At 53.2% G+C, this 13,376-nt stretch overlaps 1 protein-coding gene across 16 annotated transcripts in view; it reads left to right on the top strand.

Annotated features, from left to right (window-relative positions):
• The window catches only part of ADGRL3 (adhesion G protein-coupled receptor L3), an 808,020-nt gene that overhangs the window by 588,878 nt on the left and 205,766 nt on the right, over positions 1–13,376 (top strand). For all 16 annotated transcript variants that reach the window (XM_077346366.1, XM_077346369.1, XM_077346357.1 and 13 more), the window contains exon 9: positions 851–954. In XM_077346366.1, the coding sequence (XP_077202481.1) occupies positions 851–954 (104 nt within the window). The remainder of the gene's footprint in view (positions 1–850; positions 955–13,376) is intronic.

Below are 13,376 nucleotides of genomic sequence, written 5' to 3'. Positions count from 1 at the left end.
TTCCATATCAGCTGAAGGCCTAAAATATGTTACTTTTGAGAGATAGAGGCAGAATTGTCTGGCTTGGCAAAAGCCATGAACTTCTCAGACCATCTTTTCCGGACACGGGACATGCATGATGAGCCAGGACAAAATGACATTTGCTCGGTCCTTTGGGCCGTGCATGATTTTTCCAGCACAGAGATTAATCTTCACGTTAGAAAAGGAAGCGTATGACACATGCCCAGGAGGGGTTCTGCGAAGGCCAGGGGGCTGCTCAGTCACCAGGAGGTAAAACAGCCCCCTCAGCTGTTTTGTCACCTGAGCCGGTGGGAATTCTGTTCCGGTTTCCAGTCTCCTTCCAGAGATGGGGGCGAAGGCTGCCTGAGGGGGAACTAGACAGGAAAAAATGGGTGGATTTTCTCAGCAAGGGAGCAGAGAATTTCACGTGTCGCTCCGTCCGCCTTAATGTATCCCTCTACTTCAGGTAGAGGATAGAGTTGTTAGGTGATGAGCTGAACTGGTTAACTGCAAGCTTTAAGGACAATTCCCCACCTAGCCTGCATGTCAATAAATCTTATCTGCTGTTTAATTAAACTCTTGCTTTGATGATCTTTGCACTCTTCAGGCCCAGTACAGAAGTTACAGTACAGTGACCCAAAGACCTGCAACCCTAAGAACATCTTGTAACTGAGGGGGATCATTTATATCCCAAAACCCAGCTAGTTCTCTCAATTAATCACAGACTAATTAAGCACATTCTCCTGGTTTCAAGAAAGGGGCTGTCACAGATACGTGTTTCAGAAGGTGACTGTGACCTCCCCCCCCTCTCCCCCCCCCATATCTCACAAAGTGCTCTTGGTCTTTATAGGTGTGTCGACGTTTCTGTGTCTTGCTCCTGGTGGGATATGGGACCCTCAAGGGCCAGACCTCAGCAACTGCTCTTCGCTTTGGGTCAACCACATCACGCAGAAGGTAACCATTTCGCCTCTACAGGCCCTTTCCTCAGTCCGCTCTGCCCCCCATGGGTGTTCGTAAGGTCAGATGGGTCAGATAAACGGTCGATCCCTAGAATTTGCCCATCTCCTTGAGGGCGCCATGCAGACTCCTTGTAGGACTAACATCTGAAAGCCGCTGTGAAATTTTTTAATTTGTTCACTCCATTTATAATCTGACTTTCTCACAAGGACTCCAGGCGGATTACAAAATGGGGGAAGCAATTTAATTAGGCAGCACAAGGCATCCCAGACTAGGACTAGGATTACACGAATTATTTATATTTATCTACTTTTATTTATGATTCGCTTTAAAACTTCAGGTGGAGGACAATGCAGGTAGAAGAATGTTTATCCTCAAAGGAGTTTCAGCTAAGTTCGGCCAGGCCTCCCTCAGCCCAGTCTCAGACTAAACTAAATTCTTTCCAGCCCACAGCCATTGTAATGACTCCCCCTCAGCTGAGGCTGGCCCCTCCCAGGCCTCAGAGCAGCCCTTGCAATGTCTGCCTGGTGAGGATTTTTAACCCCCCGTTAACCATTGCTGTTGTTTCAGCACTTAGAGCCTCGTTTTCTAGATGCTGTCTGTCAGAGGCGCCCTCTTCTTCATTCTCCCCTCCACTTGGCCTCTCAGCTCCAGCTAGGCTTCTCCCATGATGTCCCACTCCTCTGGATTCTGGAGGTAACGATGCCTCTTCCCCCATGCAAATAGGCTCCAAGTTACACTATCCTTCTATGGAAGGACGTGTCGTCATCAATGAGAAGCAAGGTCCTCTGGGGACGCAGCCCTCCCCTTAGTGTCTGTGTCACGTGCACACTGGGGACCGCAGGAAGTTTGCCTCATTGCTGGCCACGTTGCTAGCTTTTCAGAGAAGGATTCATGTCGGCCACAGAAGGCTGGGCTTGTTTTACAAAAGTCGCCCTTTTAAAGAGTCCAAGAACGGCATCCCACCCTTCAGTCGTCTCAAATCACCACCGATTCTCACCATTATGAGATGATCTAATGAAGCATCCCCCAAAAATCCCAGATTGAAATACAGTATTACCTTAGGGACCACAAGACTTTGGGAGTAAAAACTCCCCTTTTTTAGATACCTTTTGTCATCACCCTAAGCATGAAGGCCTCTTTGGAGCCAACAAAACAGTAGTGGAGAAATACAGGAATTAGTCTGTATTGAAGCAAAGCAGGCAACAGCATTAAAATATCATGTTCAAGAAACCACAGAATCATAACATTGTCCCCATGCTCTCCAAATCACCATATTTTGAGCGGGAAATATCCCTTCCCACAGCTGAGTGTTTGATCCAGGAGAGTGTGAAAAGCAGGCAGTTAGTCTAAGTCGCAACCAGGTGCAGGAGCGGCAACTCAGCATGTCTACATTCTAGCTGGCAACAACCGATGAGACATTAAAACAACAAGCCCATTCTCTCCACTCCAGAGAGCCAGAGAATAAGCAGAGCAGGGAGGGGAGCTGAGCAGGACTACAACTCCAGCTCAGGGGAAAACTACAAGGACTGACAGGAGCCAAAACGTGGCACAGGACACCTTTGACCCTCGAAAGCTTCAAACCGTGGAAATCTTGTCATTCCTTAAGGTGCCGTGGGCCCCATGCGGCTACCCTCTGAAGTGCTCTCCCAAGAATAGCCCCAGGGGACTCACTTTCCCACCCACCAGCATCCTGTCTTCAGAGAGCTCTGCACGTCTCTCTCAGCAGCCGGTGCCCTCTCCGATCCTCCCCGCATTGTTCGGGGCAGCAGGGAGCCCCAGCAGAAAGACGGGGGTGGAGAGAAGAAGCAGGTTCTCACGGTGCCGCAGCCCAGGGGCCTCAGGTCCTTCGGCTGGAAACTGGCCAGCCGGGAGGCTCAGAACGAAAGGCCTGGCTCTGAGCTGCCACAGGAGGCAAAGAAGACTTTGTTGGCCGTTGTTTGTGCTCCGGCTTTCGTAGTCACTGTTTCCAACAAGAGAGCCCTCTGCCTGGGTCCAGTTTCATCCGAGGTGTCGTTCTTGCGGAGGAGGCCTGGGGTGTGGCCGCTGGGAGTACAGATTCCACGGCTGCAGCCCCAGGGAGAGAATCTTGGGGCTGATTTCTGGAAAGACACTTTTTTTCTCTCTGTTTTTCTTAGTTCCCTGCCTCAGAGGTGGGTACAGCTCTGGGTTAGGAAAAGCGTGCAGAGTTTGGGATGGAGCCTGGGAGGGATTGTGGGAGTGGGATTTCGGGAGAGGAGGGGTCTCATGCCATAATGGCCATTTTCTCTAGGTGAAAGCCATGTCTGTCGCCTGAAGACCAGTTGTAATAATAATACAATAATGATTGTATTAACAGCCTGGCTGTTGAGGACGATCACCAGTGGAAATATTTTGTGCATGGTCAATGGCACTCTTAATAATCATAGAGTTGGAAGGGGCCATACAGGCCATCTAGTCCAACCCCCTGCTCAACGCAGGATCAGACCAAAGCATCCTAAAGCAGCCTCCCTATATGGGAGGGTCTTTTTTTTCTTTTTTAACTGGGCTATCCAGAGTTCCTTGGCAGGGTAAATATAGAAGGGGAAGTTGCATTATGTTGGCCATCGGGATCCACGTAAGAATCCCAAGTGAGAGACAGCCATGGCCATGAGTATATTGTACATCAGGGCTAGTCAGACTGCGGCCCTCCAGATGTCCATGGACTACAATTCCCATGAGCCCCTGCCAGCAATGCTCCATGATGGAAGGTTGGCAGTATAGACAGGCAGAGGGCAGGCAGAGCCTAGAATGCATGATGACACTTTGTTCCAGCAGACTATCTGTATGTTTCAGAATCCCCAGAGAGCCTTCTCCTTGGCCTGTTTTCATGTTTTGCCATCACTTCTTTTGGAAGGGAGATGGGCGAGTATCCCTTACCCACAACATGCTCGCTAGGGATGCCAGCCTCCAGGTGGTCCCTGGGGACTCATCTGGAATTACAGTTCATCTCCAAAGTACAGAGATCAGGAGAAAATGGGTGCTTTGAAGGGTGGTCTCTGTACCTCACTGAGGTCCCTATCTTCCCAAGGCACCTCCCCCAAATGTCCAGCTTCCCCCTCTGGAGTTGGCAACCAGACCACCCCAACCTCCCACCGGTGGTCAAGGGGAACCTGGTGACCCTAGTGCTGGGACTATGCCATCTTGTGATTTTGATGTGATGCCCCTGTTGATACAGCCCAAAATGGCATTTGCCTTTTTTACCGCTGCATCACACTGCCTGCTCATGTTTAGTTTACAATCCACAAGTACCCCAAGCTCTCGTTCACACACAGTGTTACCTAGAAGCGTATCCCCCATCCAGTGGGCATGCTTTTCATTTTTCTGACCCATTTTTCAAATTAATGCCCTTCTCCGTGCCTGGTAGCAAAGCCAGGACATCCTGATTGGCCAAGACATCAGTTCAAAGACTTCCTGGTTCCCGGTTGCAAGGCTTGTCTTAAAGTGACAGTGCTCCAGAAGCCCAAACTTATTTCAGCAGAGATTTGCCTCTTGTATTTATCCCCCCCCTCTGCTGTCTCCAATCCTCCCCCCCCCCATTCAAGAAAAGAGTCTCCTTCTGCGCTTGCCTTCCCTCCCCGTTCTGAGCTTCCCCAGTCACATGCAGAACACTGTTCTGTTTCAATTGGGGGGAGGGGGGGATAGAAGAAGACCCGAGTTCAAATCTATCTGAATTCAGCAGGATCCACAAAGGAAAAAAACAAAGTAAGTGCAGAATCAGCTCAGGTTTAAATCCTTTTGACCCATTCTGTGGGTTATTGCCATGGAAAAGTTTATTTGGACTGGTAGTCCACGGCCTCTGGCCTTCCTGTCCACACCCCCTATACCTTCAGAAGTATGTCCCAATTTCGGTCCGAAATTTTGGTGCACATGTGTCAGTTGAACTGCTTAGGATGGTACAGTAAATGTTTTATTCTCTAGGATTTTTTATGTTGTTTTATGTTTGGGGGTTTTAATGGTGTGTAAATTTAATGAGTTGGATCCAGCGGGGCATAATGACTGCGGAAGACCCTGGCAACCCCCCCCCCCCGTATTGACTCTGCCATGAAAACGCTAGAGAGCATCACCCCAAGGGTCAGACGTGACTCGGTGCTTGCACAGGGGACACTTTTACCTTTTATTTATTTATTATATATATATATACCACCCTCCCCGGAAGTTCAGGGCAGTTTACATAAGAACAAACAACAATACATAAAACAATCTATAAACATGTGAATAACCTTACAATAATAATAACCATATATATAACAGTATAAACAATATAAACAATACAACAGTGCAACAATACAAACAGGTCCAGAACATGTTGGTGGAATTCGGGGGGGACAGGGGGGGAGCAGGGGCCTTTCAGTCGCTGTTGATTGCATCTGGTCTCAGCCAAATGCCTGGTGGAGGAGCTCCTTTTTGCAGGCCCTGCGGAACTGTTTAAGCTCCGTCAGGGCCCTGATCTTCTCCGGGAGTTCGTTCCACCAGGTGGGGGCCAGAACAGAGAATGCTGATAAAGCCGTGATCGTCTTCTGCTGGTGGGGGTCCTTGTGCTATGGAGACGTGATGGGGGTTTCAACCCGATGTCGTTACGTTTTCATTACTTGCTTCGCTTTGAGAGTCACTTCTATAGAAGCAGAATCTAAATTTTCAAAATTACAAAACCAGCAATTCCGCTGGGTGATCGCTCTCCCCTTCCCCCCGTTCTGCAGAAGTATTTCTTGTTCAGGATGCACATTCACAGCGACAGAGTTTTCCATTTGGAGCCTTGAAAACCGTGACTAGTTGCAGCACTCTGGCGAGGCAGACGTAGGACCCCGCTCTGAACATAATTTGCCTGCTCACGTAGCCTCCTTGTACCCACGAAAGGAATCGTCACCCTTAGTGTACTGAAATTTAGAAAATGCACGGCTTCATTATATTCAAGCATTTTGCAGAATAGTGATGGTAGTTTCCACTTAATAGCCCTTTAAAATTATATCAGCCATGGCCATCTCGGGAGGTGGTGCTTTAGAAGGAGTTTGAACTCCTAAATTCTTTTTTGATTGTTAAACCAAGGATGTGAAAATTACTTCTTGTTCCCCCTGTTAGCCAGAATCGTAATGCACGGAGGTCTAGATCTGTTTTATTTTTTAACTAGATATTAAGCCCGCTGTGGGCAAAATACAGCGGGCCCTAGCATGATGGATGGGTGGAGGGATGGGGTGAAGGAAGGAGGAAAAGGAGAAAGAGAGACAGAAAGACAGAAAGAAAGGGAGGAAGATAGAGACAGAAGAAGAGGGAGAGAAACAGGTAGCCAGAAAGAGGCAGATGGAGGAGAGGGAAGAAGGGAGAAAGGGAAAAACAAAAGGAATGCTGGGAGGAAGGGAAGGAGAAAGGGAATGCTGGGAGGAAGGGAAGGAGAAAGGGAATGCTGGGAGGAAGGGAGGAACAGAGTAAGGTAGGTGGCCTTGGGACCTTCTGCTGGGCCCAGGGGCAGGCTTGGCTGCCCCAGGGCCCAGCAGAAGGCTCGGGACGGGGGCGGCGGGCTTTGCGGCCTACTGCCGGGCCCAGGGGCAGGCTAGGCTGCCCCAGGGCCCAGCAGAAGGCTCGGGACGGGGGCGGCGGGCTTTGCGGCCTACTGCCGGGCCCAGGGGCAGGCTCGGCTGCCCCAGGGCCCAGCAGAAGGCTCGGGACGGGGGCGGCGGGCTTTGCGGCCTACTGCCGGGCCCAGGGGCAGGCTCGGCTGCCCCAGGGCCCAGCAGAAGGCTCGGGACGGGGGCGGCGGGCTTTGCGGCCTACTGCCGGGCCCAGGGGCAGGCTCGGCTGCCCCAGGGCCCAGCAGAAGGCTCGGGACGGGGGCGGCGGGCTTTGCGGCCTACTGCCGGGCCCAGGGGCAGGCTCGGCTGCCCCAGGGCCCGGCAGAAGGCTCGGGACGGGGGCGGGAGGCTTTGCGGCCTACTGCCGGGCCCAGGGGCAGGCTAGGCTGCCTCAGAGCCTGGCAGAAGGCTCGGGACGGGGGCGGCAGGCTTTGCGGCCTACTGCCGGGCCCAGGGGCAGGCTAGGCTGCCCCAGGGCCCGGCAGAAGGCTCGGGACGGGGGCGGGAGGCTTTGCGGCCTACTGCCGGGCCCAGGGGCAGGCTAGGCTGCCCCAGGGCCCGGCAGAAGGCTCGGGACGGGGGCGGGAGGCTTTGCGGCCTACTGCCGGGCCCAGGGGCAGGCTAGGCTGCCCCAGGGCCCGGCAGAAGGCTCGGGACGGGGGCGGGAGGCTTTGCGGCCTACTGCCGGGCCCAGGGGCAGGCTCGGCTGCCCCAGGGCCCGTCAGAAGGCTCGGGACGGGGGCGGCGGGCTTTGCGGCCTACTGCCGGGCCCAGGGGCAGGCTCGGCTGCCCCAGGGCCCAGCAGAAGGCTCGGGACGGGGGCGGCGGGCTTTGCGGCCTACTGCCGGGCCCAGGGGCAGGCTCGGCTGCCCCAGGGCCCAGCAGAAGGCTCGGGACGGGGGCGGCGGGCTTTGCGGCCTACTGCCGGGCCCAGGGGCAGGCTCGGCTGCCCCAGGGCCCGGCAGAAGGCTCGGGACGGGGGCGGGAGGCTTTGCGGCCTACTGCCGGGCCCAGGGGCAGGCTAGGCTGCCTCAGGGCCTGGCAGAAGGCTCGGGACGGGGGCGGCAGGCTTTGCGGCCTACTGCCGGGCCCAGGGGCAGGCTAGGCTGCCCCAGGGCCCGGCAGAAGGCTCGGGACGGGGGCGGGAGGCTTTGCGGCCTACTGCCGGGCCCAGGGGCAGGCTAGGCTGCCCCAGGGCCCGGCAGAAGGCTCGGGACGGGGGCGGGAGGCTTTGCGGCCTACTGCCGGGCCCAGGGGCAGGCTCGGCTGCCCCAGGGCCCGGCAGAAGGCTCGGGACGGGGGCGGCGGGCTTTGCGGCCTACTGCCGGGCCCAGGGGCAGGCTCGGCTGCCCCAGGGCCCGGCAGAAGGCTCGGGACGGGGGCGGCGGGCTTTGCGGCCTACTGCCGGGCCCAGGGGCAGGCTAGGCTGCCCCAGGGCCCGGCAGAAGGCTCGGGACGGGGGCGGGAGGCTTTGCGGCCTACTGCCGGGCCCAGGGGCAGGCTAGGCTGCCCCAGGGCCCGGCAGAAGGCTCGGGACGGGGGCGGGAGGCTTTGCGGCCTACTGCCGGGCCCAGGGGCAGGCTAGGCTGCCCCAGGGCCCGGCAGAAGGCTCGGGACGGGGGCGGGAGGCTTTGCGGCCTACTGCCGGGCCCAGGGGCAGGCTCGGCTGCCCCAGGGCCCGGCAGAAGGCTCGGGACGGGGGCGGCGGGCTTTGCGGCCTACTGCCGGGCCCAGGGGCAGGCTCGGCTGCCCCAGGGCCCGGCAGAAGGCTCGGGACGGGGGCGGCGGGCTTTGCGGCCTACTGCCGGGCCCAGGGGCAGGCTAGGCTGCCCCAGGGCCCGGCAGAAGGCTCGGGACGGGGGCGGCGGGCTTTGCGGCCTACTGCCGGGCCCAGGGGCAGGCTAGGCTGCCTCAGAGCCCGGCAGAAGGCTCGGGACGGGGGCGGCGGGCTTTGCGGCCTACTGCCGGGCCCAGGGGCAGGCTCAGCTGCCCCAGGGCCCGGCAGAAGGCTCGGGACGGGGGCGGCGGGCTTTGCGGCCTACTGCCGGGCCCAGGGGCAGGCTCGGCTGCCCCAGGGCCCGGCAGAAGGCTCGGGACGGGGGCGGCGGGCTTTGCGGCCTACTGCCGGGCCCAGGGGCAGGCTAGGCTGCCCCAGGGCCCGGCAGAAGGCTCGGGACTTTGGGAGTGGGCTTTGTGGCCTTCTGGCGGGCCCAAGGGCAGGTGAGCCTGCCCCAGGGCCCGGCAGAAGGCTCCCTGGGCGAGGGGAAGCCGGCCGGACGACTTAACGCTGGGGAAGGCTTCTTCCTCTGAGCGGCAACTCCCCGGCCGGCCCAGGCGAGGCTGGGCCAACCAGCCAATGGGGAGCCGCGCTTTGCGCGGCTCCCCATTGGCTGCTTGGCCCTCGAGTGACACTTGGAGGGCCCAATCAGGAGCCGCTTCGCGGCTCCTGATTGGGCCCTCCGAGTTTTTATCCCGGACAGGGCCCGCCCTAACTCCTCCCCACTTGCCCTTACTCCTTTATTCCTCCCGCTCCTCCGGAGCGGGGGGAGGGTTAAAGATGGACTCATTCTTTCCCGCAAGGTTTAATGAGTTAAAAAGGCATGTTCTTTTCATACCAAATCATACCTCTTGAATTCTTTTGTGAACCAGCCCCTCATAAGTCTTGTGGCTGTCAGGAGACGGGAACGGGTCATGGCTTGGCGCTTTGAGAAAAATTCCCACATCCATGTTTTGTTCCATGATTTCATTTCCCAAATTGCATGGTCCGCTCCATCCCAAGGCAGCTGGACCAGAGAAAGACTCTTGCTTGATCTTCAGCTGACTCATGAGGAACATGAAAGAGGACTAACCAGTTTCTTGAGCATCACGTTGCCCTCCATGGATTTTTCCGTGTTGGGATTGAAACAAGAGGCACTTTTTTGATATGGCTGTTCAGGCAGACTTCTCCATTACCTTGCCCCTCTGGATGAACCGGGGGTGCCTGAGGACCCAGCCCTGCGAGGAAAGGCTGCGGGAATTGGGGATGTTCAGCCTGGAGAAGAGGAAGCTGAGAGGGGACAGGATGCCGCTCTAGAAATACTTGAAAGGGTGTCACCTGGAGGAGGGCAGGGAAAGATTCCTTTGGGCAGCAGAGAAGAGGACCCACAGGAATGAATTTAAACCACGGGTGGAATGGTACCAGCTAGATATCGGGGGGGGGGGAGGAATTTCACAGTCAGAGTAGTTTGGCAGTAGAATAGGCTACTTGAAGACAAAACTCAAATACCTTGGCCACTTCAGGAGAAGGAAGGACTCCCTGGAGAAGAGCCCAATGCTGGGAGCGATGGAGGGCAAAAGAAGAAGGGGACGACAGAGAATGAGGTGGCTGGATGGAGTCACTGAAGCAGTAGGTGCAAACTTGAATGGACTCCGGGGAAGGGTAGAGGACAGGAAGGCCTGGAGGATCATTGTCCATGGGGTCGCGATGGGTCGGACACGACTTCGCACCTAACAACAACAACAAATAGTCTACTTACTGAGGTGGTGAGTGATCCTTCTCCTGGATGCTTGAGGCTGATCCTGCATTGAGGAGGGGGTTGGACAGGATGGCTCTTTCCAACTCTGTGATTCTATTCTTAGAACCCTTCTTCTGCTCCAAACTCAGTTCTCTAATATGCAGCTGCTGCTGTCTCCCTTGTAATCTAAAAGAGCAGTCTGTGCTCTAGTGCAGCATCTCCAGAGGGATATAAATCCGTTTCTTATTTTAGCTTCCTAGAGCTGCCAGCTTCTGGTTGTGCAAATTCCTCAAGACTTGAGGGGGAAGCCTCAGGAAGGGAAGGGGGGAAGGGGACTCAGCAGGGCATTATGTCATAACACCCATCTTCCAAAGCAGCTCTTTCTTCCAGGGTAGTGGATCCCCATCATCTGGTGATCACATTGTAATTCCAGGAGATCTCCCATCCCCACCTGGAAGTTAGCACGCCTAGAGAATCCCTTTTTTCCCCTTTTTTCCCCTTGTCTTCAGCCTCTTGAGGGTTCCTTTTTCTCTTTCTGAAATTATCGTAGTAGTTTTTCTCTGCAGTTCTTCCAGTCTGTCCCTTATACGTGGCTGATCAAATTTGGTTTGGTATTCCCAATAAAGGCCAGATACCTTGTCCAGGAGCATTGATGTTTTCGTTACCCCAGAAATGCCTTAACAAACGGAGAAAGAAAAGCCGGCAGTCACAAGGCATCTGGACAGGGAGCTGAGTTCTCTCATCCTTTGAAATTGTCAAGGAGTCTGAGGAGTCTCACCTGCACCAGGAGCAGTCCAGATAATGGTTTCTTCACAGTTTCCACTGAAACCCTCCACCCTACTAGAGCGGCATGTTCCATTTCAAATTTTAAAAAATCTGATTGGCCTCTTCCGCTGGGCAAACAGCATCCCTGATCAAATGGCATTCGATGAATCTGGTTTGGCTCGTTGGTCATGAATGCTGGAACCTCTTTTAAGTTTTCACATCTTTGAGCATAGTTTTCATATACTACCTCCTACAGTATCTAAACAAAATGGTTTGAATTCTCCGTCAGTTTCAGATCCAATAACCTCTCATTTCTTGGCCGGTCCTCCTTTTGTAATGACCCAATTAAGAAAAGAATTGGCCATTCTAAAAGGAAGCAAAATATCTATTTAAATATTTTTATTATCTTCAACTTTCTTCTGTCCCTGGTCTTTAATGGCTGCTTTTTTGATCTTCTAGAATTTTTAGGGTCAGAATTTTGCTCTTTGACCTGCTCCTGTTTTTCACACATTCTTACAAGTATTCTTTTAGGAAATTTCAGGCTAAATTTGCTGAATTTGTAGGATAGTTCCAAGATGGTTGCAAGTTAGCTGTTTTTCTTACAAGACAGCTGGCACTAATGTAAATAGGCACCCTTCCTAATTCTAGCATAAAACAGATGGTGAAAGGCAGAAAATGCACAAGGAAGTCAAGGAAAGTCACACAACAATCATGGACTTGCTTACGTAAAGGAAACAGAAGTTAATATTTTATGAAAAAGCATAAAGCCACTGCATAGATTCACACAGTGCACTGGATAATAAGGGCAGCAAATATCTGGAGCCAAAGCGTCTTTCAGAGCTTTTCTGCATCTTAATTTTAGTGTCATACTTACCCTTTGAAGACACTATATTCCGAGTGCTACGCATGACATCACCAACCTCCCACTTCCGGCCAGCAAACTGCTCGCTATATCCGTTGTTTTAAAGTGTGAGTTGGTGAATCCCAAAAAGTGGATTCACCAACCTAAAAAGTGCTATCCCCCAGCGGACAACCGGCACATGAAATGTATGGAGGAGAAGAAGCGCTATCTCTGCCTCCAATGTCCCACCCTTGCACCCACCTCCATCTTCCTTCTTATTTGGGACAGAAAGTGCTTTTTAAAAATGGAGAACAGCCTAGAGTAATGAATAGGTGGACAAGCATGCAGTCGATGCCAGAAATAAAAGCATTTTTTCCAAAAGTTGTGACACAAAGCATGCTTCTCTAATGTGCCCCCCCCCAAAAAAATCAGGAATGAGATTAATGTTTTAAAATATCTAAAGACCTGTGATTCAATAAGGGGTGGTGTTCTAAAAGCACTATACATCTATGCATAGGCATTTAAACGGAGAAGTATTAATTTTTTTTTAAGTTAGTGGGTATCATGGGAGGTAAAGGTACAACGTGGAGAAAGGGGATTGGCATCTTGGCTTGATTGAGAGGTGGAAGAGAGTCGCGTATAAGGTGCCTTGCTGTCTTCCACCATTTCCAGCAGTAGATGTGGAGGGGGAGACGTGTGAAAAGGCAGCAGATAAGAGCAAGACAGCAAAAAGGTGAGGAGTGGCCGGTAGGCGCAATAATATTTAGCGCTACACCATTAAGCTGGCATAACGCTATTTTTACCGATGTGCGGAAATGCCCTCAGTTTTGTCTCTCTATACAAGAACTCAGGGCCAGCCCATGAAGCTGCTGGGCAGTAGATTAAGGATAGACTTCATTACACAATGAGTGATTAAAATGTGGAATTTGCTGCCAGTGATCATAGTGATGGTCACAGGCATGGACAAGCTTAAAACAGATTTAAAAATTTAATAATAATAATAATAATAATAATAATAATAATAATAATAATAATAATAAAAGATTAGACACAACCATGGAGGAGAGGTCTGTCAGCAGCTATTAGCCATGGTGACTACAAAGGAACCTTCCCATTCAGAAGCACCAAGTCTCTGAACTCCAGAGCCTGGAGGCAAAATCAGGGGAAGACCTTATCCTCCATGCCCTCTTGTGGACCTTCTGGAGTAAGTGCATAGAGAAGGAGCTGGGTGTTTTATATACCACTTTTCACTACCAAAAGGAGTCCCAAAGCAGCTTACAAACACCTTTTCCTTCCTCTCCCCACAACTGTGGGGTAGGTGGGGCTGAGAGCTCTAAGTGAACCACTCTGTGAGAATAGCACTAAGAGAACTGTGGCTAGGCCAAAGTCACTCAGCTGGCTGCATGGGGAGGAGGAGGAGGAGAGGGGAATCAAACCCAGCTTTCCAGATTAGTCCACCCCTCTTCAACTACAACACCAGTCTGGATGGTGGACTAGATGGACCACCAGCCTGAGCCAGCAAGGGGGAGGGGGGGTTGAGGGTTTATAAAGCAGTAGATGACATACTGGAATACTGGGATCAAAGTGGTATATCTGTAAACGCAACCCTTGAAAAGCTCTCTGGGTGACGGGGTTTAGCCACCACTGGGGCGGGAAAGTGAGGAGGAACCTGCCTCTTGGAAGCCTTGGCTGTCACAGCAACAGTGAGGGGGTGCATCGCTGTGTGGAAGGCCA

The sequence above is a fragment of the Paroedura picta genome, chromosome 7 (genome assembly GCF_049243985.1).
Source record: "Paroedura picta isolate Pp20150507F chromosome 7, Ppicta_v3.0, whole genome shotgun sequence".
Lineage (NCBI taxonomy): Eukaryota > Metazoa > Chordata > Lepidosauria > Squamata > Gekkonidae > Paroedura > Paroedura picta.
Note: the sequence above shows the minus strand (reverse complement) of the source record. Positions and strands in the feature narration are given on the sequence as shown.